The 26,517-nt window shown below is 58.8% G+C and overlaps 2 protein-coding genes across 12 annotated transcripts; both read right to left on the bottom strand.

Annotated features, from left to right (window-relative positions):
- Positions 1 to 97: 97 nt before the first annotated feature.
- HAX1 (HCLS1 associated protein X-1) lies at positions 98 to 1,988 on the bottom strand. The gene is made up of 6 exons (XM_052668527.1): positions 1,827 to 1,988; positions 1,371 to 1,743; positions 1,237 to 1,282; positions 1,056 to 1,165; positions 480 to 630; positions 98 to 402 (listed from the first exon to the last, which is right to left on the bottom strand). The coding sequence occupies exons 1-6, from the start codon at positions 1,877 to 1,879 to the stop codon at positions 287 to 289; spliced, it is 849 nt and encodes a 282-aa protein (XP_052524487.1). The 5' UTR covers positions 1,880 to 1,988; the 3' UTR covers positions 98 to 286.
- Positions 1,989 to 2,452: 464 nt separating this feature from the next.
- UBAP2L (ubiquitin associated protein 2 like) lies at positions 2,453 to 26,490 on the bottom strand. 11 transcript variants are annotated; one of them, XM_052668323.1, is made up of 29 exons: positions 26,372 to 26,490; positions 23,714 to 23,843; positions 23,252 to 23,329; positions 22,814 to 22,924; positions 20,676 to 20,844; positions 20,325 to 20,420; positions 19,666 to 19,711; positions 19,301 to 19,413; positions 18,781 to 18,855; positions 15,981 to 16,033; positions 15,114 to 15,199; positions 14,538 to 14,709; positions 13,348 to 13,549; positions 12,163 to 12,440; positions 11,805 to 11,977; positions 10,985 to 11,174; positions 10,487 to 10,541; positions 9,848 to 10,022; positions 9,408 to 9,480; positions 8,570 to 8,765; positions 7,820 to 7,908; positions 7,187 to 7,240; positions 6,561 to 6,642; positions 5,453 to 5,670; positions 5,260 to 5,365; positions 4,440 to 4,507; positions 3,950 to 4,147; positions 3,469 to 3,519; positions 2,453 to 3,075 (listed from the first exon to the last, which is right to left on the bottom strand). In XM_052668323.1, the coding sequence occupies exons 2-29, from the start codon at positions 23,801 to 23,803 to the stop codon at positions 2,980 to 2,982; spliced, it is 3,393 nt and encodes a 1,130-aa protein (XP_052524283.1). In that variant the 5' UTR covers positions 23,804 to 23,843; positions 26,372 to 26,490; the 3' UTR covers positions 2,453 to 2,979. The 11 variants fall into 11 exon arrangements, 10 of the variants coding, with proteins under 10 accessions (XP_052524283.1, XP_052524312.1, XP_052524302.1 ...); XM_052668352.1 differs by having other exon boundaries at positions 3,469 to 3,504; XM_052668342.1 differs by having other exon boundaries at positions 18,796 to 18,855.
- Between the last annotated feature and the right edge of the window lie 27 nt (positions 26,491 to 26,517).

Here is a 26,517-nt window from a genome sequence, read left to right as displayed (position 1 = left end):
GGGCAGGGAGCACACGGGCTCCCCTCGTGAAGCGCAGCGGGATCCCAACCTCCCACCACGGGGGTCCCGGCACCCCAAGGAGCCTCACACGCTGCCGTTAGCATAAATAGACTTTATTTCTCTGTACACATACGCACGCTTCACCCTCACAACGCAGCGGGGCGCCGAAGCAGGGGGCGGCCCCCATCCCAGCCCCTGCGTCCTGGCAGGACCGAGAGGCAATGAGAGGGGGCTGCCACGCACCCCCACACGGCAGGGCAGCCCCTGCCCCGTGCTCCTTAAGTGGCTACCAGCTGGAGAACCAGCGGCGGAAGAAGCTGCCCAGCAGGGATGAGGAGCTCTGGGGAGGGCTGAGGAGCTCATCACGCTGCGGCCACGTGCCTGCAAACTGGGCCAGCTCCCCTGCAGAGCAACGGGGGCTCGTTCACAGGGCACAGACGCGCTTCCCTCTGACCCCCCCTCGACCCCCCCCCACTCACTGTCATCCATGTTGAGCACCTCCTCCCGGTAGTCTTTGCTCTGCCCGTCCTCCTTGGTGGTGGTGATGAAGGCCTGGTCCCCCCTCCGGCGGGTGATGGTCGTCTCACGGTGGCCCTGGCTGTCCTGCACCGTGCGGCGCTCCTCCACTGCCTGCAGGGAAATGCACTGTGAGTCGGGCCCAGCATCCTGGCAGCAGGGAGAGCTTTCCGGTACTTAAAGGGGGCTTAGAAACAAGATGAGAGTGACTGTGTACGAGTGACAGGAGAGGGGAAATGGCTTTAAATGAACAGAGGGGGGATTTGGGTCAGATGTGATGCAGCACTGCCACCCAGAGCTGGGAGCGCCCCATTCCTGGAGGGGGCTCTGGGACGCTGAGCTGCTGAGGGGCAGCCGGCACACGGCAGGAGTGGGGCTGGGGGTCCCTTCCAACCCAACCATACGGCGATCCCACGGCTCCGTGATCTTTAAGGGCCACCCCGAGCCAACCTTCCGACCGTCCCGCGGCTCTATGAGCCCTGGGATCCTCCCAGCCCCTCCCAGCCCTCCCACACCGCGCGGCTCCGTGCGGCACTCACTCCATCAGGGAGCGTCACTGTGGTGACCGAGACGCTCTGGAAGTAGGAACGCGGCTGCCGGGGCCGCAGGATGGTGCTCAGCCCCGCCGAGGACACCTGGGAGTCCAAGTCTGCAGGGAGCAGCTGTGAGAGCGTGGTCGGGGGAGGCCAAGCCCAGCCCCCACCCCCCGACAGCACCCACCGCGGTCCTCCTTTTGTCCCGGGGAGGGCGGCGGGGGCTCCTCCAGCTGCAGGGTAAAGGAGGGGCGGTGAGCGGCGCCCGGCGGGGACCAACCAACCCCCCCGCCCGCCCCCTCCCGGTTCCTCCTCACCCACCGCCGGGCGCGGCTCCCACTGCCGGGCCGGACCCTCGGGCTCTTTCAGCATGGAGTCGCGCAGCGGCCGCCCCGCGCCGTGGCCGGGCAGGGGGGGCTCAGAAGGGAGCGCCGGGGTCAGCCCGGGCCTGGCTGCCTCGCCGGGCCCCCCCCAACCCCGCTCCTCGCCGAAGGACGGGGGCAGCCCGGCCCAGCCCCCCCCGAAGGCCCCCAGCAGCTCGCCCATGTCCCGCAGCAGCTCCTCGAAGGCGCCGCCGGGGCTGAAGCCGAAGCCGAAGGCGAAATCATCGGGGGGGCGCGGCCCAGGGGGGCCCTCGGCTTCCTCCTCCTCCTCCTCGTCGTCCCACGGCGCTCCGAACAGCGGGTCCCGGGGCCTGCGGAACGCGGCGCTCACAGCGGGATACCGGGGAGATAACGGGAAGTAGCGGGGGTGGGGTGACGGGGCCGAGGCCGGTACCTGCCGCGCCCCGGGAAGCCGAAGAAACCGCGGAAGGCGTCGTAAAAACTCATCGCGCTCCAGCCGCAAAGCGCCACCGCTGCCAGCCACTACCAGGCCGCGGCCGTAAAGCGCCGCCGGCCGTAAAGCGCCTCTGGGCGTCGTGAGGCGCAAGGCCGTAAAATCGCCGCCGGGTGTCCTGAGGCGCCGGACAATTAAGCGTCGCCGGGCGTCCTGAGGCGCAATGCCGTAAAGCGCCGCGGGGTGTCGTGAAAGGCCCGTAGGGTCCCCCCACAGCTCTGCGGTGCGTGGAGCACGGGGTTGAAAACACAGGGACTGAAAGTGACAGTGATCCTAAATAAGGGAATAATGCTGTAAAAATGGTGGGGAAAAGGCAGGGGGGAATCATTCCCAGCAGGCTCAAAGCACTCCAGATACCACACAGCACTTTGTGACCTTTATTCTCTTTAGGAAGGAGCCCGCAGCTGAACTGAAAAATACAGGAGCTGGACTGTATAGAAAAAAAAACCAAAACAAAAAGAAAAACAAACCAAAAAAAAGACCAAAAAGTAACAGGGAGGAGGGGGCCCCAATGGGGGGGAAGGGGGGGGCAGGGCAGGCGCGGAAATGAGGACTCGGGGCCGGCGTTGGGGTTTTTGTTTTTATATACAAGACACATTTATCCATTAAATTTAGAACACGGTACAAAAAAAAACACTTCAACTAATTCATCTTACAATGCTGTTCATATCAATTACTGCTCTTATTCCTAATATAAGGGGTTTGCTGTAGGCGGCGCGCAGCTTCCACTCCTTTGGGTCCGAGGGGCAGCGGGAGGAGCGGGGATGGGGTGGGGGATGGGGAAGGGAGGGAGGGGAAGGAGTACAAACCAAAAAAGGCCCCTACGGCAAACGGGTCAGAGTCTGAATGCAGAGAGAGAGAGAGAGAGAAGAAGGGGGAGGGCAGAGAAAAAAAAAAAATAAAAGAAAAAAATACAAATTCTATATTACATACAACAGGAAAGGTGGCTGAAAACAGACAACGCGGAGCCGCCCGCCCTGCCCTGCCCGGGGCCGGCGCCGCCCCTGGGGGTTTTTTCTTCTCCTCCTCCTCCTCCCACATCGGTCGGCGTCGCTTCTTGTCGTAAGCAATTGATGGGTCGGGGCCGCCCTGCTCAGTTGGTGCCCCAGCTGTAGCTGTTGTAGGCAGACTTGTTGGCCTGGGATTTCTGGGGGATGGAGCTGCCTTGGCTGCGCTGCCCGGAGCCGCTCTGCGGGGAGGGGGGCAAGGAGCAGAGGAGGAGGGTTAGCAGGGGGAGCGGGCGCCGAGCTCGTCCCCGGGGGTCCCATCCCAGCAGCTCCACGGCCCGGCAGCTCTGCTGGGTGACAGCGCCGTCCCTGCGGGGCTGCAGCAGAGCGCGGTGCCGCACCGCCGGCCACCCCCGATCGGCACAGGGGGCAGCGGGGAGGGGGAGAGAGGGGGAAGGGGTCGAGCACGGAGTGTGTGTTGTCTGTGCGCGCGGCTGTGTGTGTGTGCACATCCTGACTGCGGGCCTGGCGGGGCCACGGGGAGAAGGAGGGGGCTACGTGAGCCTGGGGGGCCTTAGGGGCGGGGAGAGACCCCAGGGCGAGTGCAATGCATTATCATCAGAGAGGTTCATTACCTGATCTTCCTGCTGGCGTTGGCAGCACAGTATCATCTGCAAATATGGAAGCTGTTGCAGTACCAGGATATGTAAAAATAAAGGGACAAACTATGACAATAGAAATCCACGGTTAGACCTGCAAGCTACGGCGGGGTCGTGGCTGTGGAGAGGAATTCTGCCGGCCTGCGGAGCCGCCACTCCGAGGACCGGGAGGTCAGGATGGACCAGGCGTGTGTCTGCGTGCAGGGGCACTACCCGACCGTACCTGGTACAGCCCGGCTGCAAGGGGCTGTGCCGAGTACCCCCCAGCGGAGCGCACCCCGGGCCTTCCTCACCTCGTCCTCATCGGCCCTGTGTGTATGTGCATGTGCGTGTCACCGCGTGTGTCCGCTGCGGGGCGTGAGGGAGGGAGGGAGAGGGGGGGCCGGGGGGAGCCAGAGCCCTAGAGAAGCCCCGTTGAGGGGTACGGAGACCCCCGGGGGTCCTGGGGGCAGCTTACCTGCCCGTCCTGCTGCAGGTGGTGGTGGAGGATCTGCGAATGGGGCTGCTGATGCGGGGTGAGGATGTGCATGAAAGGGGTCGGGGGGTACGCAGCCGCCGTCGCGGGGTTGATGGGGCCGCCGCTGCCCAGCGCTGAAGGCAGGTTGAAGGAGGCCGCCGGAGTTCCAGTGTGAAATCCCTGCTTCTCGAAGGATTGCTGAGGGGAGGAGAGCAGAGTGAGGGGGGAGCGCTGGGCTGAAAACCCCCACGCCTCTTAGCGGTGCAAATCACGGGCCGGCAGTCGGTGCCTGGTGCAGAGAAGGGAGCCGTGCTCCAACCACCACCCTCCCCCCCCCCCCAGGCTCAGAGTCGCTTTAAATTCGGGAAGGGCCACGTGCTTCCCTTCTCCCTGTCCGGCTGCTCCAAGGACAGACCCCCCTCTCACGATGGAGGCCACGTTCCCCATCCTGTTTCCCAGCAAAGCAGCACACAGCCAGCACAGCACCCACCTGAGTTTTGGAGTAGACAGAGCCCGAGATGTCCGGCACGCCTGTGTTACTGGATGTCACAGATACACCTGGCGGAAGGAAACAGGAGCGTCAGGGCTCAGCAGCGCCGAGGCTCAAAGAGTGGCCTGGAAGTCAGGTGAGCTTTGGAGGCATCGCGCAAGGAGCTGCAGCGTGCTCGTACAAGCACAGGTTCTCTTGCTGCGGATAACAGCAGCTTCTGGAAGCTTGCAGAAACAAATTTAGGGGCCTGGTGCCACCCAGAGATGCACCCCTTCCCCCCAAAAAGCCCAGAAAAGAGCAACTTGAAGAGCAGGAAGGCGATGAAATCAACCCTGGCAGGAAGGGCCGTGAGCTCCTCAGCCACGAAACAGGCAATGGCGTGGGAGGGTGACCCGACTCGAGCACTGCTTGCTTTGTAAGTTACATCAGGCAACCTGCTGCAGAGCTGAGGTATCAGTGCCAAGAGAGATGAGGAGTTCCAGAGGGCCCTGACGCAGTGAAAAAAGGCACAGCTGGAATCTAAAGGCCATCATCAAGGCAGAAGCAGAGCAGGCCCTTCACAACTGGCCCAGCGCTGAGCGCTGAGACCCAAGGCACGCAGCAGGTTTGCTGCTATGGGTTTCCTCCTCCTTCCTCTGAACGCCGAGCACAGGAGCCAAACACAACCAACCAACCAACCCAGGCAGTAAAGGAATAAAGGCAGAGGTGAAGCGAGTGAAGGCTCCAGAGCCATTTGCACAGCCGGTGAGATTGCCAACAAGCTCTGTCAGAAGAAGAAAACCAAGCCTGTGAGGAGCAGGATGCCCTGCAGGTCTCTTACCAGCGCTGTATCCATGAGAGCCGTAGCCACTGGGCTGCTGGAAAGGGGTTGCTGATGCGTTGACGCTGACATTCACACCATGCTGCTTGGAAGAGGTAGGAGCAACCTAAGGAAAGGAGAGGGGCAGGGTGAGAAGAGGCTGCATGCATCGTTCCCCGAGCCAAACCCCTCGCCCTGCCTCAAGGGAACTCACAGGGAACACGGCGGGCCCGTACTGGAAGGTGCTGGGGAGCCCTGGTACCCCTGTGTAGTACGGCAGACTGGTGTAACTGTAGCCAGGAGGCAGCGCCGGGTTCAGGAACGTCTGCTGCGTGGTGTGGTGGGTTTGGGTCTGGCTCTGCTGAGGCTGCGCCAAAGTCGTTGCAGGAGCAGGGGAGGAGGCGTCGCCTCGGCCGAATTTCGTTAAGTCACCTGCAGCAGAGAGGGAAGGAGGCTGAGGAACGGCGGCACCGAACCCTGCGCTCCAGCTCAGCCCACAGGCGCCGCAGCGCCGCCGTCAGCACCGAACCCCCCTGCGAAAGCAGAAGCAGCGCAGTTGAAGCCCCCAGCCCCTGTGCGAAGCGACTGCCGCTCTGCCTGTTGCTGCTCTCGCAGGGCTGAGGAGCGGAGCTGCCTGCACCAACCCCACCGTCAGCTGCTGGGTGCTGCAGCAAGTCCTGGGCTCCCTCCGCGCATCCAGGTCAGCCCCAAACGTGGCAGCTGGGGGCCCTGCCCTACACCCCTCGTCCTACCAGCAAGCAGCTCCCGCCGAGGAGCAGAGCCAACCAGCTGAGGGCGTGCGATGTGAATGGCCCCTTTCTACAAGCAGAGCTCTCACCTCCCTCTCTCTTGCCTGGTGGCACCGACCCAAACGCTGCAGAGGTCCAGCAACCCGCAGGGAACACAAGGAAGCATCGCTTCCTCTCCCCATCCCGTGCTGGCAGCGGGGCCGAGGCCGTCCCCCCTCTGCTCCTCTTTGGGAGCACCTGCTCGGCTCTCCCGCTCAAACACTCTCCCCATTCAGAGCTCACACAGTGAGCCAGTGAATTCCTCAGCGCCGTCCCAGCTCAGAGGCGAGGCTGGGGTGGCCACAGACATTAATTATCACCAACGCTAAGTTGGCAAATTATGCATGCGGCGGTGCTGAACTCTGAGCTTGAGATTTCAGCCGCTGCGTGCCGGGCCAAAGCACTTCTGCACAGAAGAGCTCCTGCTGAAGCAGGGGGGAAGCAGCGCTGGAAAAGGAGAGCTCCACCACACCAACAATTCCTTAAGCGTGCAGAAGTCGAGAGCAAGTGCTGCTCGCTGCCCCGTTCCCCTACCAGAGTACGGATTGCTGCTCAGGCTGCCATCTCTTCCAGTCAGTGGGGTGGTGGGCGTAGGGAATGGGATGCTGTAATAATCCTGAAGGATAAAAGAGAAGTTCCATAAGTTCTGTCTGAAGATGCAAAGCAGCTGTGTTTGGTGAAGCAGGGATTCCAGGCCCGTGTCAGAGTACGGCAGTTCAGTCGGTCGCATTGAGGCTGACCTCAGCTGCACAACCCCAGGTTTTTCTGGCACGCACCGTCCCCCTCATCTGGCTACAGGAACAACCAGACAAGGTCTACTGGTGTGCAATCCTGCCTGTGCTTTGCCCACCAAGGGGCAGCGCCCTGCTTCCTAAATAAAAGCCATCCTCCAGGATTCAGCTACTGCCTCTTTCCAGCATCAGAGGCGAGCTCTGCAACAGCTTCTCACTCTGCTGTTGGACGGAACGGCTCTGCTTGCTGCAGCTCCTTCGCCCCACAACCACCGATACAACAGCACGAAAAACTGTTGCTGTTAATTCCCAAAGGAACTAAAGCAAAAATAAAGGAATCACACAAAGGAGTGATTCGTTGCCCTCCTGCCAAACAGGGGGGACCCTTCAGCTCCCAGCCTGCTGCCTGTGCCCATCTTCAGCACTCACCAATGGGAATCTCGTCTGGAGCATTTGCAGGTCATCATATCCATACACCTGTGGCTAGAAAAAAGAGCAGGAGGTGATGTTAGAGACAAAGCCATTTATCTAACTGACAGCCAGCGCTCAGGTTAACGGCAGATAAAGCTGGAAGCAGAAGATCAGGGCCCACGCCATTATCAAGGATGAAGCAGCCAGCAATCACTGCTGCAAGGCTGGCACAGCCAAGGGTTTCTCTGAGCTGCTGGAAGGAAGAGAGCACCAACGTCTGGCAGCGCTTCAGACTGCGGAGGCATCCAACAGTTCTCCTCCAGAAGCAACTGCAACCCCCAGATCTGTCTCCACCTTCAGAAGAAAGCTGTGACACCACCCCAGGCTCTGTGGCATTGCTTCCCTCGTTACGTTTGCCATTTGTCACACAACACTGACAGCTCCAGACTTCCATTAATCTCCACCCAAATTGGCCGCTCCCTAAAAGCTGTGACGGAAAACAGCAGCTCCAAACTCCTCGGTCCCGAATGCTACCCAGTTTTTTGGTCATAGAGTGAACCAGGTTAAATCTCTCCCTGCCAGCTGGAGTCGGGAAGAACAGAGTGCCAACCACGCTGCTGAGTGCTGGGGGTCCCCGGGGGTCGCACTCACCGGGTAGGCATGTAGCAATCCTGGAGCCATGATGTACGGGTTAGGCAACAACGGTGGGACTCCAGGGGGGAGGTTGGGGGGGGCTTTTCCTGCAAAAGGGAAAGAAAGGGAACGTCAAGCAGCAGAGCCAACAGCAGAAACTCATTTCTTTGAGCCTCCCTGCGAGGTCTGGTCTGATTGTGACTATTATGAGGCTTGAGGTGGAGAAGGCGAGGATTGTTTTGATGTCATTTTGGGTGAGGGCGCAGATGGCGGCAAATAGTGTTGATAGGGAGCCTGGGCATAGGCACGTGGTTAGGGCTGTTTTGTTAGAGGTTAGGATGGCGTGGGTTGGAATGAGTAAGAAAATTCGGGCTGCTGCTATAGTGCTGGAGTGGAGTAGGGCAGAGAGTGGGGTTGGGCCTTCTATTGCTGCTAGGAGTCGTGGATGGAGGCCGAATTGGGCTGATTTTCCTGTGGCGGCTAAGATTAGGCTGAGGAAGGGGAGGGTGGGTGTTTGGTTTGGTTGGATGGTCTGGTGGATGTCTCAGGTGTTTAGTGTTGAGGCTAGTCATGCTATGCTTAGAATAAGGCCAATGTCTCCGATTCGATTACAGATTATTGCTTGTAGTGCAGCTGTTAGCTTCGGCTCGTCCCTGTCATCAGCCAATGAGGAGGAATGATACGATTCCTGCTCCTTCTCATGCAATGAATTGGAGGAATACGTTGTTTGCAATGGTCAGTGTTAAAGTCCAGCAGCAGGGGAAGCACCTGATGTCGTCGCCACGGAGCTGCGAGTGGAGGCTGTCACCGTGGAGTTGCTGCTGAGGCTGAGGCCCAGGCTGCTGACGCTGCTGAGGCTGGATGAAACGCTTACGACCGGCGGGGCAGCCGACACCGTGCTGGAGGAGGTGGAGAAAGTGCTAGCAGAAGAATGGAGGCTGGCTTCACTCTCCACACTCGTGTGCTGGGGAAGGAAAGGAAGAGGTTACGGCACCAGGCTGACGTAAGGGGCTGCAGGGATATTGCAGGATGCAGCCGACGCAAAGCGCCGCACCGCTCCGCCTGCACACGCTGCCAAGGGCCTGCAGTGAACCCGGCCGCTGCAGGCTATGAGGAAACCTGCTCTGCATCTGGCTTCAGTCCAGAGATCTGAGAGGATCTGAGTGCAGCCAACCCACAACGCCTCCGAACTCAGGCAGCTGCGTCCCAACACGTGCCTGCTGGGAGCAGCAGGGCCGAACACCACGCTCGCAGCAGGGAGGTTCATTCTGCTGCAGGAGCCAACAGCGCGGAGCTCAGCTGCAGGAGCTCCAGGTATTTGAATGGTGCCCCTCCATCAGCTGGGAGGTTGCTCTAGCAGCTGGTTCCAGCTCTGGGGCATTTTTAAGAACTACTACAGGCTGGTGTGAAGCTGCTGTTACGTCTGACGCGGGCAAGGGGTCGACAGCCTTCAGCCAGAGGTGCAAGGGTGGAAATAAAGCCACCTGGTGTAGGGAACCCGCTTTGGCAGGGGGTTGGACTCGATGGTCTCTGGGGGTCCCTTCCAACCCCTACAATTCTGTGATGCTGTGATAGAGCTGCAATGCTCCAGTAGCCCCAGACTCACCAGAAGAGTTGAAGTTGATGTTCGCCCAGAGGATGTGGATGAGGACAGACTGTTCTGCTGGGTGGGTAACGTACTGCAGAAAGAGGAGAAGGGCCGTTAAACCAAGGTGCAAAAGCCTCTGCTGAGCAGCATCAGGCCAGATCCGCTTCCCATCTGACTGACTGACAAAGCTCATCCCCAGAGATGCCAAGAAACCCACAAGGAAAGGGTTTGCTGCCCTGAAGGAAAGGGCTTGCCTGCTTCCTGAGGGGAAGGAACTGCCAGAGCTCAGCCCCTCCTCTCATCTGTCTGGATATCGACGTGTTCGTTGCTGCAGCAACAGCCAAGCAGCTCCAGATGGACCCAGGCCTCCCCAAGGAGGCACCTTTGGATAGGACTGACCACCTCCCCCCTGCACGAGGGGCTTTTTGCCCACCAGACCTCTGTTTCCCCAGGCTCACCTGCTGAGCTGGGCGGCCGTGGTGCTTGGCAGCTCCTCGCTGTGGCTCAGGCTGCTCAGAGCTGTCGAATGCTGGCTGGCTGTGCTCAGCAGCGACGCCGCAGACACGCCGTCGTTGAGAGGCGTCATGCTGGGAGCAGAGGGGGAATCAGACTTCACTGCGGGGCCGGTAGCACCTGTGAACATGGAGCTTTGGGTTAGAGGCAGCACCCAGCAGCTCCTGGAGGGCAATGTAGCAGTGAGGATCAGCCAGGGCTCATTTAGAGGAGCAGGGAGAGCCGGGGCTTCCCTCGTGCTGCCAACCTTTCCATGCCTGGGAGTATATTCGTGTTCTACATCTCCCTTTGCCCCAAAACCACCACAGGGTCATTGCAAAGAGCTCCAAGCCCTACAAATGAGGCGCCTCTCACAGAGTAAATTATTGTAATCGGGGGGCAGGTATTATGAGTGACTCACAAACGATTCTGTGGAACTATCAGCAGAAAGCTGAACATTTCAAGGTACACAAATAGCACAAGCAGCGACAATTAGTCCAGCACAAAAAGGCTTTGCTATTAATCCAGATGAAGCTGTTCACCCGAAGCAAACACAAAAGCACTTGGAGCGGCTCAGGACACCCACAGCACTGCCAGACTCTTACCTTCAACAGCCTGCGTGCTTTGTAATGGCGTGGGTTGTACGGAACTGAAACCATTCTGAGGAAGAAAAGCAAAGTTAAGCACTGCAGCCTCTCACCCCCAGAGGCAATGCAGGGTCAACCCCTGCCCTCCCTCCCTCCCTCAGCTGTGAAAGAGGCTCACGACCAAAGCGACGTTACCGAATCTGTGCAGCACGCAAGAATCAAACGCATAAGACCAAACTGAAGCCTAAGCCTGGATGTCACCCTGCAGCAGGGTTCATCCACGACACGAAGCGTGGCCAGCAATCAACTCGACCACCATTAACCCCATTAACCCTGTCCCAGGTGAGCAAGAACTGAGGGCCCCGGTGCAGTCAGCAGGAGCTCAATGTGGCCACAAGCCTCGTGGTGAGCTGGAGCTGCACAGAATGCTTGCTTGAGCAACTCTGCTCCCCCTGAGGCAGCACTCCATGCACTGCGCTTTACTCAGCACAAAGGGGAGCGAAGCTGTCTTCCTACCTTGGCCTGGGGAAGGTCTTTCTGGGGCGAGGAGGAGATGGAATTTGGGTATCGCCTCGTCTGGGTGGATCTCTGTTCATACAGTGGTCCCTGAGCGCTGTTCTGGGAGGTAAATGTTGCTGTCTGTATTGTGCCGCTCTGGTAACCAGACTCCTGGCTTTGATTGGACGAAATTGTGGATGAAGATTCACTGGAAAGAACAACAACAAAAAGGTCGTTTTCCTCCTTACAGCCCTGCTGTAAAAGCTGCTGACACCAACTGCAGGCTCCTCCGTTTCCAACCTTCAGGGCAAAGAACCCCAGGGACCATGAGGGGGCAACGCAGGGCAGGCAAACAAACCCAGCACAGAAGGAAACCCAGAAAGCAGATGCTCCGAGCTGCTGCTCTGCTCCAAGCATCACAAGCTGCCACCGCTCAGGTCCCAGCACTCAAGGAATGACCCAGCCCAAAAGAAAATAGGATTGCTGTTCTATCCCTGTCTGCAGATGCACAAACTGCCCTCCGTCCCCATGTTAGGGGAGCACAGATCTGCTCACAGGAGCAAGGAGCAGCTGCGCTGCAGATTCCCCTGCAGGATTTCCAGCCGAATTCACTGCAGCAGGAAACATTGGCTTTCTGTACAAGCACCAGAGGCCGACCAGTCACAGAGCTGCCCAGAACAGCCTGCTGGCAGCTCGTGCTTTGCTGTCGCATACACTGTCCCCCCCTTTGCGACCACAGGCAGAGTCAGAAAGGGTCTACTGGTATGCAGCATAGCCGCCAGCCTGCAGGTGAGCTCCTGAAGCTGGGGCGCCCCATTTCCCTGCCCGGGGCGCTCACCTAGCAGTGCTGGTGTACAGGCTGCTCTGAGGTTGGCTGACAGCAGCGCTCGTCGTGGGCGTCGATTCGTACTCGGCGAGAACGGGCTCCGAACCAAACTGCAACGCCCCAAACTGCAGGTTTAACCCTGAGATATCTGCTGAGCCAGGCATCTCCACCGCCAGCGCAGGAATCTGCAAGGCAAGGGGAGAACGGAGCCGCTCAGTCACTTCCCCCCAGGAGCAGCAGCACGCAAAATGACATCGGCGTCCCCAACCCCAGGCTCACATCCCCCCGGTTTCCCTTTGCCACCCTGGAAGGCCGAGCCCTCCTCCGTCACCCCGCAAACAAGAGATCTGACACCAGGAAGGCCCTGCACCTTTGATGTTAACGATGCTTTCTTCTTTTGCTGTTTCAGCTTCTGCTGTGCAGGTTGGGGACTGGAGGACTGGTTGTCTGAGGAGCCCGGGGACATTTGGGGAACGGGGTTGGCTTTGCTGGGCAGCGGCGAAGACGGCGGCGCCGGCACGGTGGTGGAGGCTGTCACCACAGGCTGCTTCTCCTGCATGAACACCTCTATCATCGTGGAAGTGGACGTGAAGGCCTGCCTCTTGGCAAAGGGGCTGTGCACAGAGGAGTCCGTTGGGTTCTTGAGATCTGTGGGAGAGGGGAAAGCACCAAATGAGGATTAATTTCCTTAGAAGCAAAGCACGGTCTGACGTTGAAAAACAGAAGCGCTGCACACGCTGCCTGCTGGGGCCTCTTAACATCAGGGAGCAGAGAATCCCTGCACCCCCGCTCCCACCTCCCTCCTTTCACCAGCATCACACTGAGATTTTTAAGGCCCTCTTCCCTGAGTTCATTCCACCACCTCCGTGGGACAAAGCTCACAAAGCAGAACTCCTCCATCCTCCTGCACGGAGGCACCTCGTGCCCCCTGGCACAGGTTTGGTGCTGCTTCCTTCCCCTCCCATCCTGTCTGCTCCTTCCCCCATGAGCGACGCTGCTGCCCGGGCTGCCCACCCCCAGCCCTGCACAACTGCAGACACAACTCCTATTCTGCCCGATGCTCTCCTCTGTGGCTCCTTGTCTGGAGAGACCAGGAGCTGCCAACACCGACTGCAGCCAGGACAGGGCTCAATTTTTAATTCAGCTTAGATTTGAACCAGAGCCATTTCGCTACAGCAAGAAAGAAAGCGCGCAGCGCTCAGCTGCAGCAGGGCTCAGCACCTCATCCAAGCAGGAGCTTCTCTTCATCAGCCTTTACTTTCACGCCAGCCCAGAGGTAGAGTTACTTCTTGGCACCAAGCAGCCACCAGAATCACATTCCTTTGAAAGATGCATCGGGTCAGCAGCGAGGTGGCACTGACAAGTGTTTGTATTCAGAACCATCCGCTGCAGGTGCCTGCTGGCTGGCCTCCTGTTACGCAGCCCTGCGCCCAGCACCAGAGGTGCCTGCCATTTCTGCAGCTGAACTCAGCTCGTTTGCCGAACCCGAGGGGCAAACGGTCAAACTGCTTTCAGATCTGATCCTGACGCAACTCTGCGGAGCTGCTGCCCTTACCGTACTGCACCAGGGATGAGGTCTGTGCGGCCGATCCCATGTCCCAGGAGGAGGCGGCGGTGCTGCTGCCTGGCTGGCTGTGCTGAGCTGCCAGCTGGGCCAGAGCCTGGGCCGTCTTGAACTGCTCCAGGAACTGCGAGCCCGTGGTGCTGCTGCCTTTGGCCTCCCCGACGTCTCCAAAGCCTTTCCCCAGCATGCTCACCTGCAATTGCACAGAATCACAGAATCACCCGGGTCGGAAGGGACCTCAAGGATCTCGTAGTTCCAACCCCCTGCCCAGCAGGGCCACCAAACATCCACATTCACATCAGGTTGCCCAGGACCCCGTCCAACCTGGCCTTGAACACGGCCAAGGACGGGGCATCACAGCCTCCCTGGGCAGCCCGTTCCAGGGCCTGACTGCTCTCCTGTTAAAGAACTTCCCCCTAACATCCAACCTCAATCTTCCCTCCTTCAACTTGGATCCATTTCCCCTCGTCCTGCTGTTGTCAGCCCTTCTGAAGAGTTTACTCCCCTCCTGGGTGTGGGTTCCCTTCAGGTATTGATAGGCTGCACTGAGGTCACCCCGCAGCTTCTCTTCTCCAGGCTGAACAAGCCCAACTCCCTCAGCCTGTCCTCATAGGGGAGGTGCTGCAGCCCCCTGCTCATCTCAGTCGCCCTCCTCTGGACCCTTTCCAACATCTCTCTGTCTTTCTTGTCCTGAGGGCTCCACACCTGGACACAGGACTCCAGATGGGGCCTCACAAGAGCCGAGTAGACAGGGACGATCACCTCCTGTCCCTGCTGACCACCCCTCTCCTGATGGAGCCCAGGATCCCATTTGCCTTTCGAGCTGCCACAGTGCACTGCTGCCTCGTGTTAATTGCAGCGCGGAAACAACAAAGTCAACGTCTCCCCTGTCTGGGAATTTGGCTCAGGACAGGTGGGTCTCAACACCCTGCTGCTCCTCACCACCAGGGAGACTTCATCCCTGTCATCCCACACAGTTCCACACCTCAAACCGTTCCACTTTCAAGGGCAAGAGGGCAGAAACGATCCCAAGCATGAAGCACTGGGATCCACGCCTCTATCTACAGCTGCTGCAGTCCCCTGGGAGGACTTGCTGCTCAATACAGGCTGGTATTCCCCACCTTGCCCACACGCACAGAACATCCTGGAAAGCCCTGCTTGTAGAAGTGCTGCCCCCTTACCATGCTGTGGTGAGAGAAGGAGTTCCCAGAGGCCGGCTGGGACATCGCGCTCTGCTTGGAATTGCTGAACACCAGAGGCTGTGCCAAGGAGGGAGCCTGGGAGGACTCCAGGTTTGTTGACTCATTCTCCATGGAAGAGGGTGTCTTTCCTAGCAGCACTGCAAGGTCGATTCTGGATGAAGGAAGAAGAGAAGCCCTGAGGTGAGCAGGAGCTCCCGCGCCGCTTGCTTTGACACCAGCAGTTCTACCTCCAACCCCACGATTCTTATCTCACACACCAACAGATCCGCACAACTTCACACAGCCGACACCAGCAGCCTCAAAGGGACAAAGCCTGGCAGCATCCTATCTACATTCATAGAACCCACACTTCAAACACTGGAAAAAGACCCCAAAATCTGAAGAACCAGTGAAGAACCAAACCAGAACACGGACCCAAAACCTCCTCACTCAACCCCTACGTCTCAGCCTGCGTTAGCTAATTCAGAGCTGCTGTTTCTATCTAGCTGGCAGGGATTTGGCTGGGATGGGACTCGTAGCCTCTTATGCATGGCACGGCACTGCTTGAGCCATCACCTCTGTCCAGCTGTGATTGTCACGTTCTCTGTAGGCAGAGGCACTGAAGACACGTTGGATGCAGTGAAGATCTTTGTCTCAGACAGCTGAAAGAGAAAAGAGGGGAACAGAACGCCAAGTCAGAGCAGCACAAGAAGCACACGGCGCTGGAGACAAACAGCCACGAACGACTCGAGGAACTGAGCGTCTGATCCTCTCCACCATTTGGCTCCCATCACAATCAGTGTTATTTGTCGCTTCCCCAGTCAGGAATAAATCCTTCTACACATTTCCTGCAGTTCCCAAACCCACCAGGACTGCTGGGGTCTTCTGTGCTTTGCAACGATGGTGTGCAGCACCGGTGGAAATGCCACCATGCAGGTGGGTGCAAACGCTGCTGGAAAAGCCAAAGGAAAAAAGCTTTGGATCGATGGTTTGGCTTCCAGCAATCATTTGGGTGATGGGACCGGAGAGCAAAGGATCTCTTCACGTTATGGAAGAGAAAATAAAGAGGAAGCAAACAAAAGGCAAAATTAATGAGGCTCTGGGCTCAGCCACAGGTGCCATCTGAGCTGAGGCGAGGAGGTGAAAGCAGACGAACTGCAGGAGTGTAAAAACAATCACAGCAGTGAGGAACTGCTGAGAGATCACACAGGCTGAAGGCAAAAAGGCTCTGAAGCCTCTCCTCCAGCAGAGACCTGACGGAACGCAGGGGCTGCCCTGAGTTTTGCATCTCAGATGCAGCAACATTCACTCATTCATCACAGCTCCCCTGGGCTCTGCCTGCAGTTTGCACAGGAGCAATCCGTGCAGCTTCTCTCGCCGTGCACAGACAGGACAGCAGCTGCCAGCACACAGAGGTGCAGGGAGGGGTTGCAGGGTACCTACATCTTCATTCCAGTCCTCCGTGCCCCACTCCTCCGTCGCAGCCCTCCACGCACCTACGGGGGGAACGAAAGGCAGACAAGTCAGGCGTACAGCAAAGCTCTTCCAAGAGCCAGGGAAGCACCGGGGGGGGCTCGGCAAGCAGCTGAGAGGACTTTATTTGCCAACCAGAAGTCAAAGCAGGCGATCCCAACCTCAGGCTTAGGGCCAGGTCCCCATACGGTGAGGCTAAGCGGAACCAAAGGGACCCCGGGCCAGCGGGGAGGGCAGCGCACAGCCCAGCACCCAGTGGAACGAGGAGCTCGGCAGGGAAGCCCTTCTGCCCCGATTCCCTCCTGCAGCAGCACCCAAGCAGCTGTGATCCCGGCAGCTCTGACAGAGCTCCTCCAGGTTTGCCACCAGGCTTTGGCCTCCCACAGCACAGAGCAACAGAGCCGTTCTGGGGTTGGCTTGCTTTGCTCCCCCCCTCCAAAGCGTTGAAGCCTCGGTTGCACCAAAAACGCGTTCAGGGAAAGGAAGATGTGCCAATTTCAGAGAAATGGCCAAAGCCAGCAGCTTAAAGCATCAAAGAGCAAAGCTTTCAGATTTCAGGCACAAGGATTCAGACACAATCCGTTACAGCACCATTTGCAAGCAAGATTCACAGAAGGGAAAAGCTTTGCCCGGCTGTATCTGCTGCGCGTTCAGTCCCTCTCACCCACCACAAGTGAAGCTCCATCTGCTGAATTCTACACGGGGGATCCCAAACCCATCAGGCAACTCAGAATTTGGAATAGAGAGTGGGAGAACTTTCCATCGCCCACAAATCGGGTGCCAAAGCACCGCTGCTGTGCCCAGGGCAGCGTCAGAAGGGGAGCGCAGCCCCAGAGCGGGGCGCCTGGAGGCACTCGAGGACAGAGCTGCCATCAGCCCCCCTTCAGCAGCTGAGAGGCCCTGGAGGCACACAAACAGCACGTGGGATTTGGGATTTTGGGGGAAGAAGGCAGGTTTTCCCCATTCACATTTCAGTCACGGGGCCAAAAGCGATCTCAACGATCTGCTGATCTACTGGTGGGGAGCGCAGAGCTCCAAATCAGCAATGAAGTGATCCGAGAAACCTTGGATCGATTTTAAGTTGGATTTACAGATAGGGACGTGGACAGAACGCAGCTCCTTTGGCTGCTGGGAGCCTCAGGGCTGTGGCCCATTCCTCCCCAGGCTCTCAGCCATCAGCACAGAGCGCAGCAGGGCGCTGGGGAGCTGAGCTTTGTGCTGCTCATCACCACAGTTTCCCGATGCAGCCAGCAGTGCAGCACAGGGCTCCACTTTCTGCTCACTTTAGGGGGAAATAAGACAAAAAGCAAAGCAGCAAGGAATTCAGAGAGGAATTCAGCCCTGCACAGAAGGCCTTCGAGGAGCAGCCGCCCTCCTTAAGCTCAAAGCAGGAGAAGGAGAGGAACGTCAACAGTGGTTTGCAAATATCAGTGTTGTCTTGTGGGGTGTTTTAGGCAAAGCTGCACTGCCCTGTCTCGCAGCACAGGGGGTTTCAGTAGTTTAGCAGAGAAATGCCCCAATGCAAAGCAGCTGCTCGGTGTGCTTGTGGGTCTGCAGCAAGAACTGCTGGAAAACAAGAGATCCCACCGTGAGCTCGAGGGCTGCAAAGAGAAAATCTCTTATTCTAAGCTGGGAGGCGAGCAGCCCAGACCCCACCTGCAGCCACCCTGAAGGCTTGGAGGTCTGACCCCCAACTGCCCCACACCTCAATGCAGACAAAGGCCCAGCAGTGGCACAGCCAGCAGCCACGTGCTGGCGGCAGTTAATCGTTAACCTGGAGGTGCTTCAGAACAGCAGCAGCACTCCGAGCCCCAGCGGTTCCCTTTCCTCTCATAACTTCCAAGAGCAAAGCAGCAAGGCCTCCCAAAGGGCATCTGTCTGACAGCCCAACCAGCAGGACCTTGTCTGAGGAACTGGGCAAACACCCCGTTATGTCTGGGGCCTTCTTGTGGCCACCCAGCAGCCTTAATAAGGCAAAGTGGAACGGCCCACGGGTTTCTCTCGGCTTCACAAGGCATGAAATAAAGCAGGACAGGACTGACCTGACTTGGAGGCATTCAAAGCCAGGCTGGATGTGGCTCTGGGCAGCCTGGGCTGGTGGCTGGCACACAGCAGGGGGGGTCGAAACGAGATGATTATTGTGGTCCTTTTCAACCCAGGCCGTTCTACGATTCTACGACCAGGCACTGAGCAGCACCCTGCTCCCCCCGAAGCACAGAGCACCAGCAGGGCAGCCCTGCTTCGAAGAAAAGCAGCACGGCACAGCAGCGTGCCAAAGCAGCCCTTCAAGCACCGAGGGCCAGCTGTAAGCAGAGGCAAAGCACCGAGGGGGCTGAGCAGAGCTGAGCAGAGCTGAGCAGAGCCGAGCGCCCTTGCAGCAGCATTCTGAGCCCGTGCAAAAAGGCAGCAGCAGGGCGACGGCTGCAGGGATGTGGGAGCAGCATGGGATCACAGAGCGCTGGGGCCCAGCTGCCCTGAGCTGCTGGGGGGCTCTGTCACAGCGCTGGGGGGCTCTGTCACAGCGCTGGGGATGCGGCGCTGCTGCGGGCGCTCAGAGCGGCGCCTGAACCCCGTGAACCCGCCAGGAAAGGGTTAAACCTCTCCCGGTTTACATCTGAGGTGTCAGCATTAGTAAAAGCACGGTCAGAACAAGCGTCAAAACTCGTTAAAGTGAACGAATGAAGAGAGGAGAACGACATATCCACAGATATTTTCAAGTCGGTCGGAAAAAGAGCTATAAGGTAAAGGGATCCCGGGGCAGTCGGTGCACCTGGGTGTATCGTACCAGGAGCAGTGTCAAATTTTCGGGGATAATTTGAGCCCTCACCCCCAATGAAATCAAGTCCTGAAACAAAAGAAAAGAAAAGAAAAAAGACAACCAGTGAAATTTTGACTCCGGTGAAGCCGCCTCGCCGCCCCCCACGTGTGGGGATGTTGTTGAGGGGGCACCCGAGGGCACCGCAACAAAACCTGGCACCGCTCCGTGCCTCAGTGTCACCCCACAGCACCCGAGAGCAAGGGCTGCAAAAGAGCCCCCAAAAAACAGCGAGACAACAGCTGAGCTCAGAGCAACGTCCTCAGGGGGCGAAAACGCGGAGGACCTGAGCGCGTTTGAGGACAAAAGGCTTTTCCTGGGGACCCCAAAGTGAGGCGAGAGCTGCCAGGTCCCTGCTGGCACATCCAGCTCTGAGTTGCCACTGTCACGAGGTGGCCTTTGTGATCAGGACTACAGGCTGAAGGTTTGTGTCACAGCAAAGACGACGCACGCAGGACGAGCGGGGCTCACTTACTCGTGCCGTCGTCCGGCTCGAAGCTGCCCGTGTTGTTCCACGTGTTGGTGCTGCTATTCCCATAGCTCTCATCCGTGCTGGTTGGCTCGGCGTAGTCAGCTGGGTTGAAAGTTCTGCCAGACAGGAATGGGAAAGATTTCAATCACCTTCCCTGCGTAACTGATTTAATTCCCATTGTAACGGGGCCGAGACGTTGCCAGCTCTGCCTCACGGAGCGAGGCTTCAGCTGCGTCAGCCCTTCCAAATCCCAGCGCGACGCAACTTTTACTTTACTCGTGTGAAAAAACAACACAAGGCCGAGGCAGAGGGCAGCATTCGTGTACAAAGATGTGATTTTTGCTGTGCTTTATAGCAGTGAAACTTACCCCATGCCTTGGGCAGAGAATCTTCCCCCCCGCCTTCCAGAGCCACCTGTAAGACACACACAGCGCTGCATCACAGGGCAAAGGAACATCCCAGCAACAGATGGAGCCCTGATGCCCAGAATATGAAAGTGCTGAGGATCCCCCTGAGCTGATGGGGTTTCCAGCAGCCTCTCTGCATGTACACCAATGACCTCAGCTGGCTGCCAGTGCCACCGGCCGTAAGCGACGCCAGGCTCAGATGAGGTTTCCAGCTGGCAAAAGCCAGAAAACCAAACCCCAGGTTCTCATTTCTGCAGTGTGCATCCTCAGCAACAACTCCTGAGCCACACAGATTTTGCAGGAGAACGAATTGCTGCTGCTTAGCACTTAAAAACCAAGCCAAGGGTTTGCTTGGTGCTCAGAGACAGCGGGCAGCGATGGGGAGGATGCAGAATCCAGAGCCTGCTGCTAACAAGCAGCCTGCAGACAGGCGCCTCTGTGCAGGAAGGCCACACCAGCTGGGATGTGAAAATTCCTTACAGCTCCTAACGCACTTGGAGCGACACGCAGGCACTGAGTTCAAGTGTCAGGTTGGAAAAACCAAGCTCTCATTTATCAGTTCAGCAGCCTCCCTCTTAAGAGCTCCAGTCTCCACCCCGCGCCCACAGCCCTGCGCTCACCTCGGCCCCGGCCACGTCCCCGTCTTCCTCTCTCTGTGCCTCTGCCAGAAGAGCCTCCACTCTTCCCACCATCCAGCCCGTTCTCCTGGCCCCGAACTGAAAGACAGAACAACACAGAGACCACCTTAAGACCCATTAAGACCACCAGACCAGACCTCAAGAGCCCAACGCAGCGGCCGTGCAGGGAACCGAGCGCCCTGCCACCTCATAAGCGAGAGCACGGCACAAAGGATGCATCTCACACAGGGCAGCAGCACACAGGCTGCCACACGAGGGTGATTCCCCCCCCCCAGCACCCAGGGGGGCGCAGAGTGCAGTGCTGTGCTGCTGGAAGGAAGGCTGCCTGCTTACACTCTCTGCCACGGCTGGCACCCCGGCCCCGTCGCGGCGGCCCTCCACGTCGCCGGCTGAAATCCCGATCTCTCTCCCGGTTCTCTTTGCTCTCCTCACTGGGTTCTGTCTGTCCGCTGTCCTTCTGTCCCGAGACGCCTTTCTTCTTCCCGACCATCTCCCAGGAATGCTGGAGATTTGCAAAAACGGAAAGCAGTTAAACTGAGTCCCAAAACGACCAAGTCAACTCCCCAGAGCGCTGCAGGATTGCTCTCTCAAAACCCAAAATCCCTCCCTGACCACGGGATGAGAAGATGAGAATTTACCCATAGGTGAGTTCAACTCATAGAAGGGCCTGGGTTGAAAAGGACCACAATGATCACCTGGATCCAAACTCCTGCTGTGTGCAGGGTCACCAAACAGCAGCACAGGCTGCCCTGAGAACCCACGGGGTGCCATAGGGATCCATAGGGTGCCATTAGACCCTACAGTGTGCCATAGGGATCCATAGGGACTCATAGAATGGCCTGGGTTGCAAAGGACCACAACAGCCATCAGTTCCAACCCCTGCTGTGTGCAGGTCACCAACCAACAGCCCAGGCTGCCCTGAGAACCCATAGGGTGCCATAAGGATCCATAGGGTGCCATAAGGATACATAGAATCACTGACTCATAGAATGGCCTGGGTTACAAAAGATGACAATGTTCACCTCATTCCAACCCCCTGCTGTGTGCAGGGTCACCAACCACCACTGCAGGCTGCCCTGAGAACCCATGGGGTGCCATAGGGATCCATAGGGAGCCATTAGATCCTACAGGGTGCCATAGGGATCCACAAGGTGCCATAATCATAGAATCATCATAGAATCTTAGGATGCCCTGGGTTGCAAAGGAGCACAACGGCCATCAGCTCCAACCCTGCTGTGTGCAGGTCTCCAACCAGCAGCCCAGGCTGCCCAGAGCCACATCCAGCCTGGCCTCCAATGCCTGCAGGGCTGGGGCATCCACAGCCTCCTTGGGCAACCTGTGCCAGTGCCTCACCGCCCTCAGGGTGAGAAAACCTCCCCCCAAGCTCAGCTGCACAAAGCACACCTCCACCCCACTGCCCACGTGAGCTGACTTCACAACAGCCTGCAATGGGCTCCTGTCCTTAAATTGATGCTGCACGCTGTTAAGATTAATTAAAAGCAGTTACAGGTCGTTGGCAAACACCTGAAAACGCAACTGGTGGAGAAGCAAAGAGCTGCTTTGGGATGGCAGCACGCAGGGGCAGGGATAAAAATCCTTGGAAGCACAAAGTGCCTCCAAACCAAAGGGCTTCTGATGCCCCTGATGCTGTTATCTGTAGCTCAGGTAAGTCAGAAATGCATTCCTCCAGTGGTGTCACTTCCAGCCCAGTCAAACTCAGGGGCAGAGCACAACAGCTCTGCGTTGTTTGGAACAGGGGACACCGAGTTACGAGCTCAGGAGGTGAGCTGCCTCCATCAGCAGGAGAGCATTTAAGCCTTTAACAAGTCTGTCCCCTTATCAGGAAATCCCTTATCAGCACCACACCGGCTGAACCCGGACCAGAAGCAGCTCCCAGACCCCAGCACCTTCATCTCCTCCCTCCTTCTGAAAGGATTTTCCAACAGCAGCTTTGCTCAGTGTTCCATGGGAGGAGCTCCCTGAAGGCAAAGAACCTTCCTGTGTGCTACAGCAAACCCAGCAGCAGCAAAGCACCCAGCAACCAGAGGCCGCTGTGCTGAACAGAAGGCAGCCCTGCCCTCTGCATCCACCTGCACTCAGAAAGAGGGGGGGGAAAAAGGGGGTAATGTGACATCCTGAAGCAGCAGCACCTGTATGAGGGGCAGCAGCCAAGGCCAACTCAACAGAGAACAACACCAGCACGCAGATGGGGAGAAGACCCCCAGAACGGTGACTGCTGGGCCCAGAGACACAGCAGCCCACTGAGGAGGAGCAGGGAGCGAAGCATCTGCTGCTTGTTGGCCGTGCTCACGCCTTCTGCAGCCCTAAGAAGCCTTAAGGAGGCAACCAAGCTTCCCAAATTACTCGTGCAACTCGTGGCTCTCGTTCTCGAGGCTTTACGGTGTGTTTCATCTCCAAATCTGTGGTGATGCTGAATTTGGCCTCACCAGATTCGCAGCACCCAACCCTACCGTGTCGGGATTGCCCTCCAGCAGCACGTTGATGGCTCTGTTAACATCCCCATTGCAGTCGTGCAGGGCAATCACACACTCGTCCTGGTTCTTCCCCGTGATGTCAATCAGCTGTAGAGAAGACAAGAGCAAAGTCAGCGCGTCCCGTGCCCGCAAAGCACCGACATCCGCGTGGGTCTCAGAGGTCCCCAAACACAAATCCCACGTAGAAACGCCAGCGTTTGGCAGCCCTGCCAGCTTCCAGCTTAGCGGTGCCCCCAAACGAGCAGCAAATCCCCAGCAATGAGTTTCTGAGCCGCTGAGTCCCATCACAGCGTGGCCTACGAGCTCCTCGGCTCGGGATGCTGCTGCTCCTTCTGCTCTGGGGCTGCAGTCAGCTGGCCCAGGACAGCAGCACGGCGCATCCCCTCTGCCACCACCCTCCCCTCTCGCACTCACCTGTTTCACCTTCTCCTCAAAGTCAGCGTCGTTGTGGTCCGAAATCATCTGTGCAAGTCGAATCTGTTCCGCGGTGGCCTAAAGAGACGAGGCACCAAAAGAGAGCACGGTTAGCATGCAGCTCCTCAGCTCGGCTCCCGGAGGCCACGCTGCTTCCAGAAGGAGCAGACGCTACGAAAAGAGGTACGAAAGGGGGCTTTGGGAGGAGGAAAGCAAAGCAGGCAAAGGGGGAGCGAGGCAGGGAAAGCGAGGAGCACCACCAGGCGTCCCGCGTCACCTACGGCGGCCTCAGCACCACCAGAACGCGGAGCCAAAAGGCAGGGAGCTCGGGGCTGGTTGTGAAAAGCCAAGAGGAGGCGAAGGGCCGGAAGCACGCGGGGTGCAGCGGCACCGCAGGACAGCCCAGCTCCCGCGCCAGGGCTCCACCTGCACCCAGCTGGTCGCCCAGGACGCTGCCCTTACCTGCGGCCGCTGCTTGTGCTGTGTCTGGCTCTGTGTCTGTGTCTGCTCCCAGCTCCCCCGGGCTCGGTTAGTGCCCACCGATGTCATCATTTACAGTATATACAAATAACAGTATTTACAAGGTAGAAGTCTGCGGTGGGGCAGGGGGGGGGAGAAGAGAGAACAGGCTGTTAGAAACTGGAAACGCACGGCGGCACCGACACGGAGTGAGAAACACCAGCACAGACCCACATCCCCGACCCCACGCTGCGTCCCAGAGGGAAATGCCCCCCCGGGGGGCTGACCTGGCACAGAACCACCCCAAAAGCACGCGGTGCTTCACAAAGCCCTACAGCGGCAGAGCGGGCCGCCCCAGAGCCTCCAAAAGCTGCCAGCTCTTCTCCTTTTGTGCCTTCAGACCACAGGGGAGCAGCGCCCTTCACTACAGGTGCTGCTGGGGGTATTTCTCCCTTGAACGCATCACCCACGTAGAAACAACTGCATGTTTTTCCCTTATTCTATCTGCCCCGCAGATCTCGGAACGTTCCGTTGTCTCCTATCGAGCATTCTAGATTTAAAAGCTACCAAAAAATGGAAAGAACTCAACGCCAACGTGGGACAACAGCGAGGAAGGCGGCTGTGGAAGCGCTGGAGCTCAAAGGCCCTGGAAGAACCTCGGCGAGGATCAGCAGCCTGATGTGGGAAGATTCCAACACCAACAGCAGCAGGGGATGGCGGCGCCCTGCTGCCCACGAGAGGAGACCCTCAGCAGCTGTAAAAAGTCACCCTTGGGGCGACTGATTCCTCACGGCAACTTAAGGGGAGCTCTGTGCTGACGGGGCTCCGGCGTCACGGCGCTGCAGAGCCGCAATTTGGGGGCAACTGCAATTTGGGGGCAACTGCAATTTGGGGGCAACTGCAATTTGGGGGCAACTGCAATTTGGGGGCAACTGCAATTTGGGGGCAACTGCAATTTGGGGGCAACTGCAATTTGGGGGCAACTGCAATTTGGGGGCAACTGCAATTTGGGGGCACCACACGGCAGCCACGCCGCGCTCCCTCCCCGCTGGGCTCGCTTCCACTCCCAACGCTTCATCTCTTCCCATCCTAAGATCTCACACACAACCACGTCGCCGTGTCGCACCAACCCAGCGGCACCACAGCCCCGGGGAAGCGACGCTGTGCTCACTTAACCTGCGGTTCCCATGGGCTCCGGCAGCGCTCTGCCCCCCAGCTTTGGGCAGAGTTTGGCAGCTGCCGCGCTCTGCTCGGCCCCGCTGCGTTTCCAGGACCGTTCAATCATTCTTTACGTGCAAAAAAAAACACCACCAAAGAAGTCGTTCTACCAGCAGCACCGTCCCGCAGAAAGCGTCAGGTGAGCTCTGCTCCAACGCCACTCCTCCGCCCGTAACTTCAGCACAGCTCAGGGGCAACGTTTCAATGCCAACATTCCCTATCCCAGCACCCAAACCATCCCCACGCGTGTAACGATGCGCTTCGCAACGGGTTCGGGGTGGATTTATCAAACCTTCCATCTCCTTTTGTTTTGCTTTAAGAAGGAAAACAAAACCACACGCGTGCAGCTGCAATAAAAATGGGCGACGGCGGCCAAACAAAGCAAACTCCCCAGCAAAGCCCAGAGAAACGGCGCTCAAATGGGAAACCTTCAAGACAAGGGGATGGGATCGAAGGGCTGCAGCTCCGGGTTACGGGATCCTGCATTAAAGGGGTTGCAGTGCATCGCCTTCCCCATCAAACCGCGTCCCACAGAGCCGAGCCCCGGGCTGCACGGAGCCTCTAAAAAGAGAGGTGATACAGAGACAGAGCGCAACGGTTCACTTTATTGGGAATTCAGGGGAGTTACAAGGCAGAACGGGGCTCTGTGCTCACGGCCGCTGCTCCCGGGTGATGCCAGGCGAGCCCCAGCGCGGCCCAGCCTCAGTTTCCCTTATCTGCTAGGGTGGAAAAGCGGCACTTCCACACCCCTCCTGCAAAGCTCTGCTAGCACGGCAAAAAGGCTCCAAAGTTCCAAAGGAAAAAAAGGGCGAACGCGCGAGGAAATCTCCCTACGGCGGCGAGCACCGCAGCGCGGCACGCGCGGCTCGGATCCGCGGAGCGAACCCCGCGTGCGTGCGGAGCCCCGCGGCCGGACGGGAAAGCCCGCAGCGCCCAGCCCCGGGCTCAGCCCGCGCTCGCACGGCGGGGCGGCGCCTCCCGGCCCTTTGTGCTCCGCGGCCCCGGGGATCCGCCCGGTCCCGGCCTCGGAGGGACCCGCGGCGCACAATGGGGGCGGCCCCGCGGGGAGGGCCGAGCCCGGGCCCCTCCGCCTCCCCCCGGCAGCGCGGCGCCAGGCCGGGCCGCTTCCGCCCTCATGGCCGCGGCCGCCATTCCCCGCCCGACGCGGCCGCCCCCGCCCGCCCGCCCGCCCTCCCTCCCTCACCTGCGGCGGCCGCGCGCTACGCCAGCCCGAGGCCGGGCCCGGCCCACTAGGCCGCACGGCGCCCGGCGGGGAGCGGGGCCCGGCGGGCAGTGAGGGACCGCCGCGGAACGGCGAGGCCGGGCCGGGAAGAGCGGAGCCGAGCGGAGCGCGAAGGGAGGAAGAGGAATAAAGGCGGCGGGGCGGGGTCGGCGGGGCCGCGCGGAAGGAGCGGAGCCGCCACCGCCGCGCACCAACTTTACCTGAGTCTCCACCACACTGACACTGCCCAGCGGCGCCCGCCCCCATCACGTGACGCGGGAGGGGGCGGGGCCGGCCCGGCTTCGCTCCCACGTGACGCGGCACGCGAGGGTGACGCGGCACGCGGAGTCACGTGGGGGAGGGCGAT

The sequence above is a fragment of the Tympanuchus pallidicinctus genome, unplaced genomic scaffold (genome assembly GCF_026119805.1).
Source record: "Tympanuchus pallidicinctus isolate F22 unplaced genomic scaffold, pur_lepc_1.0 scaffold103, whole genome shotgun sequence".
In the NCBI taxonomy this organism is placed as follows: Eukaryota; Metazoa; Chordata; class Aves; order Galliformes; family Phasianidae; genus Tympanuchus; species Tympanuchus pallidicinctus.
Note: the sequence above shows the minus strand (reverse complement) of the source record. Positions and strands in the feature narration are given on the sequence as shown.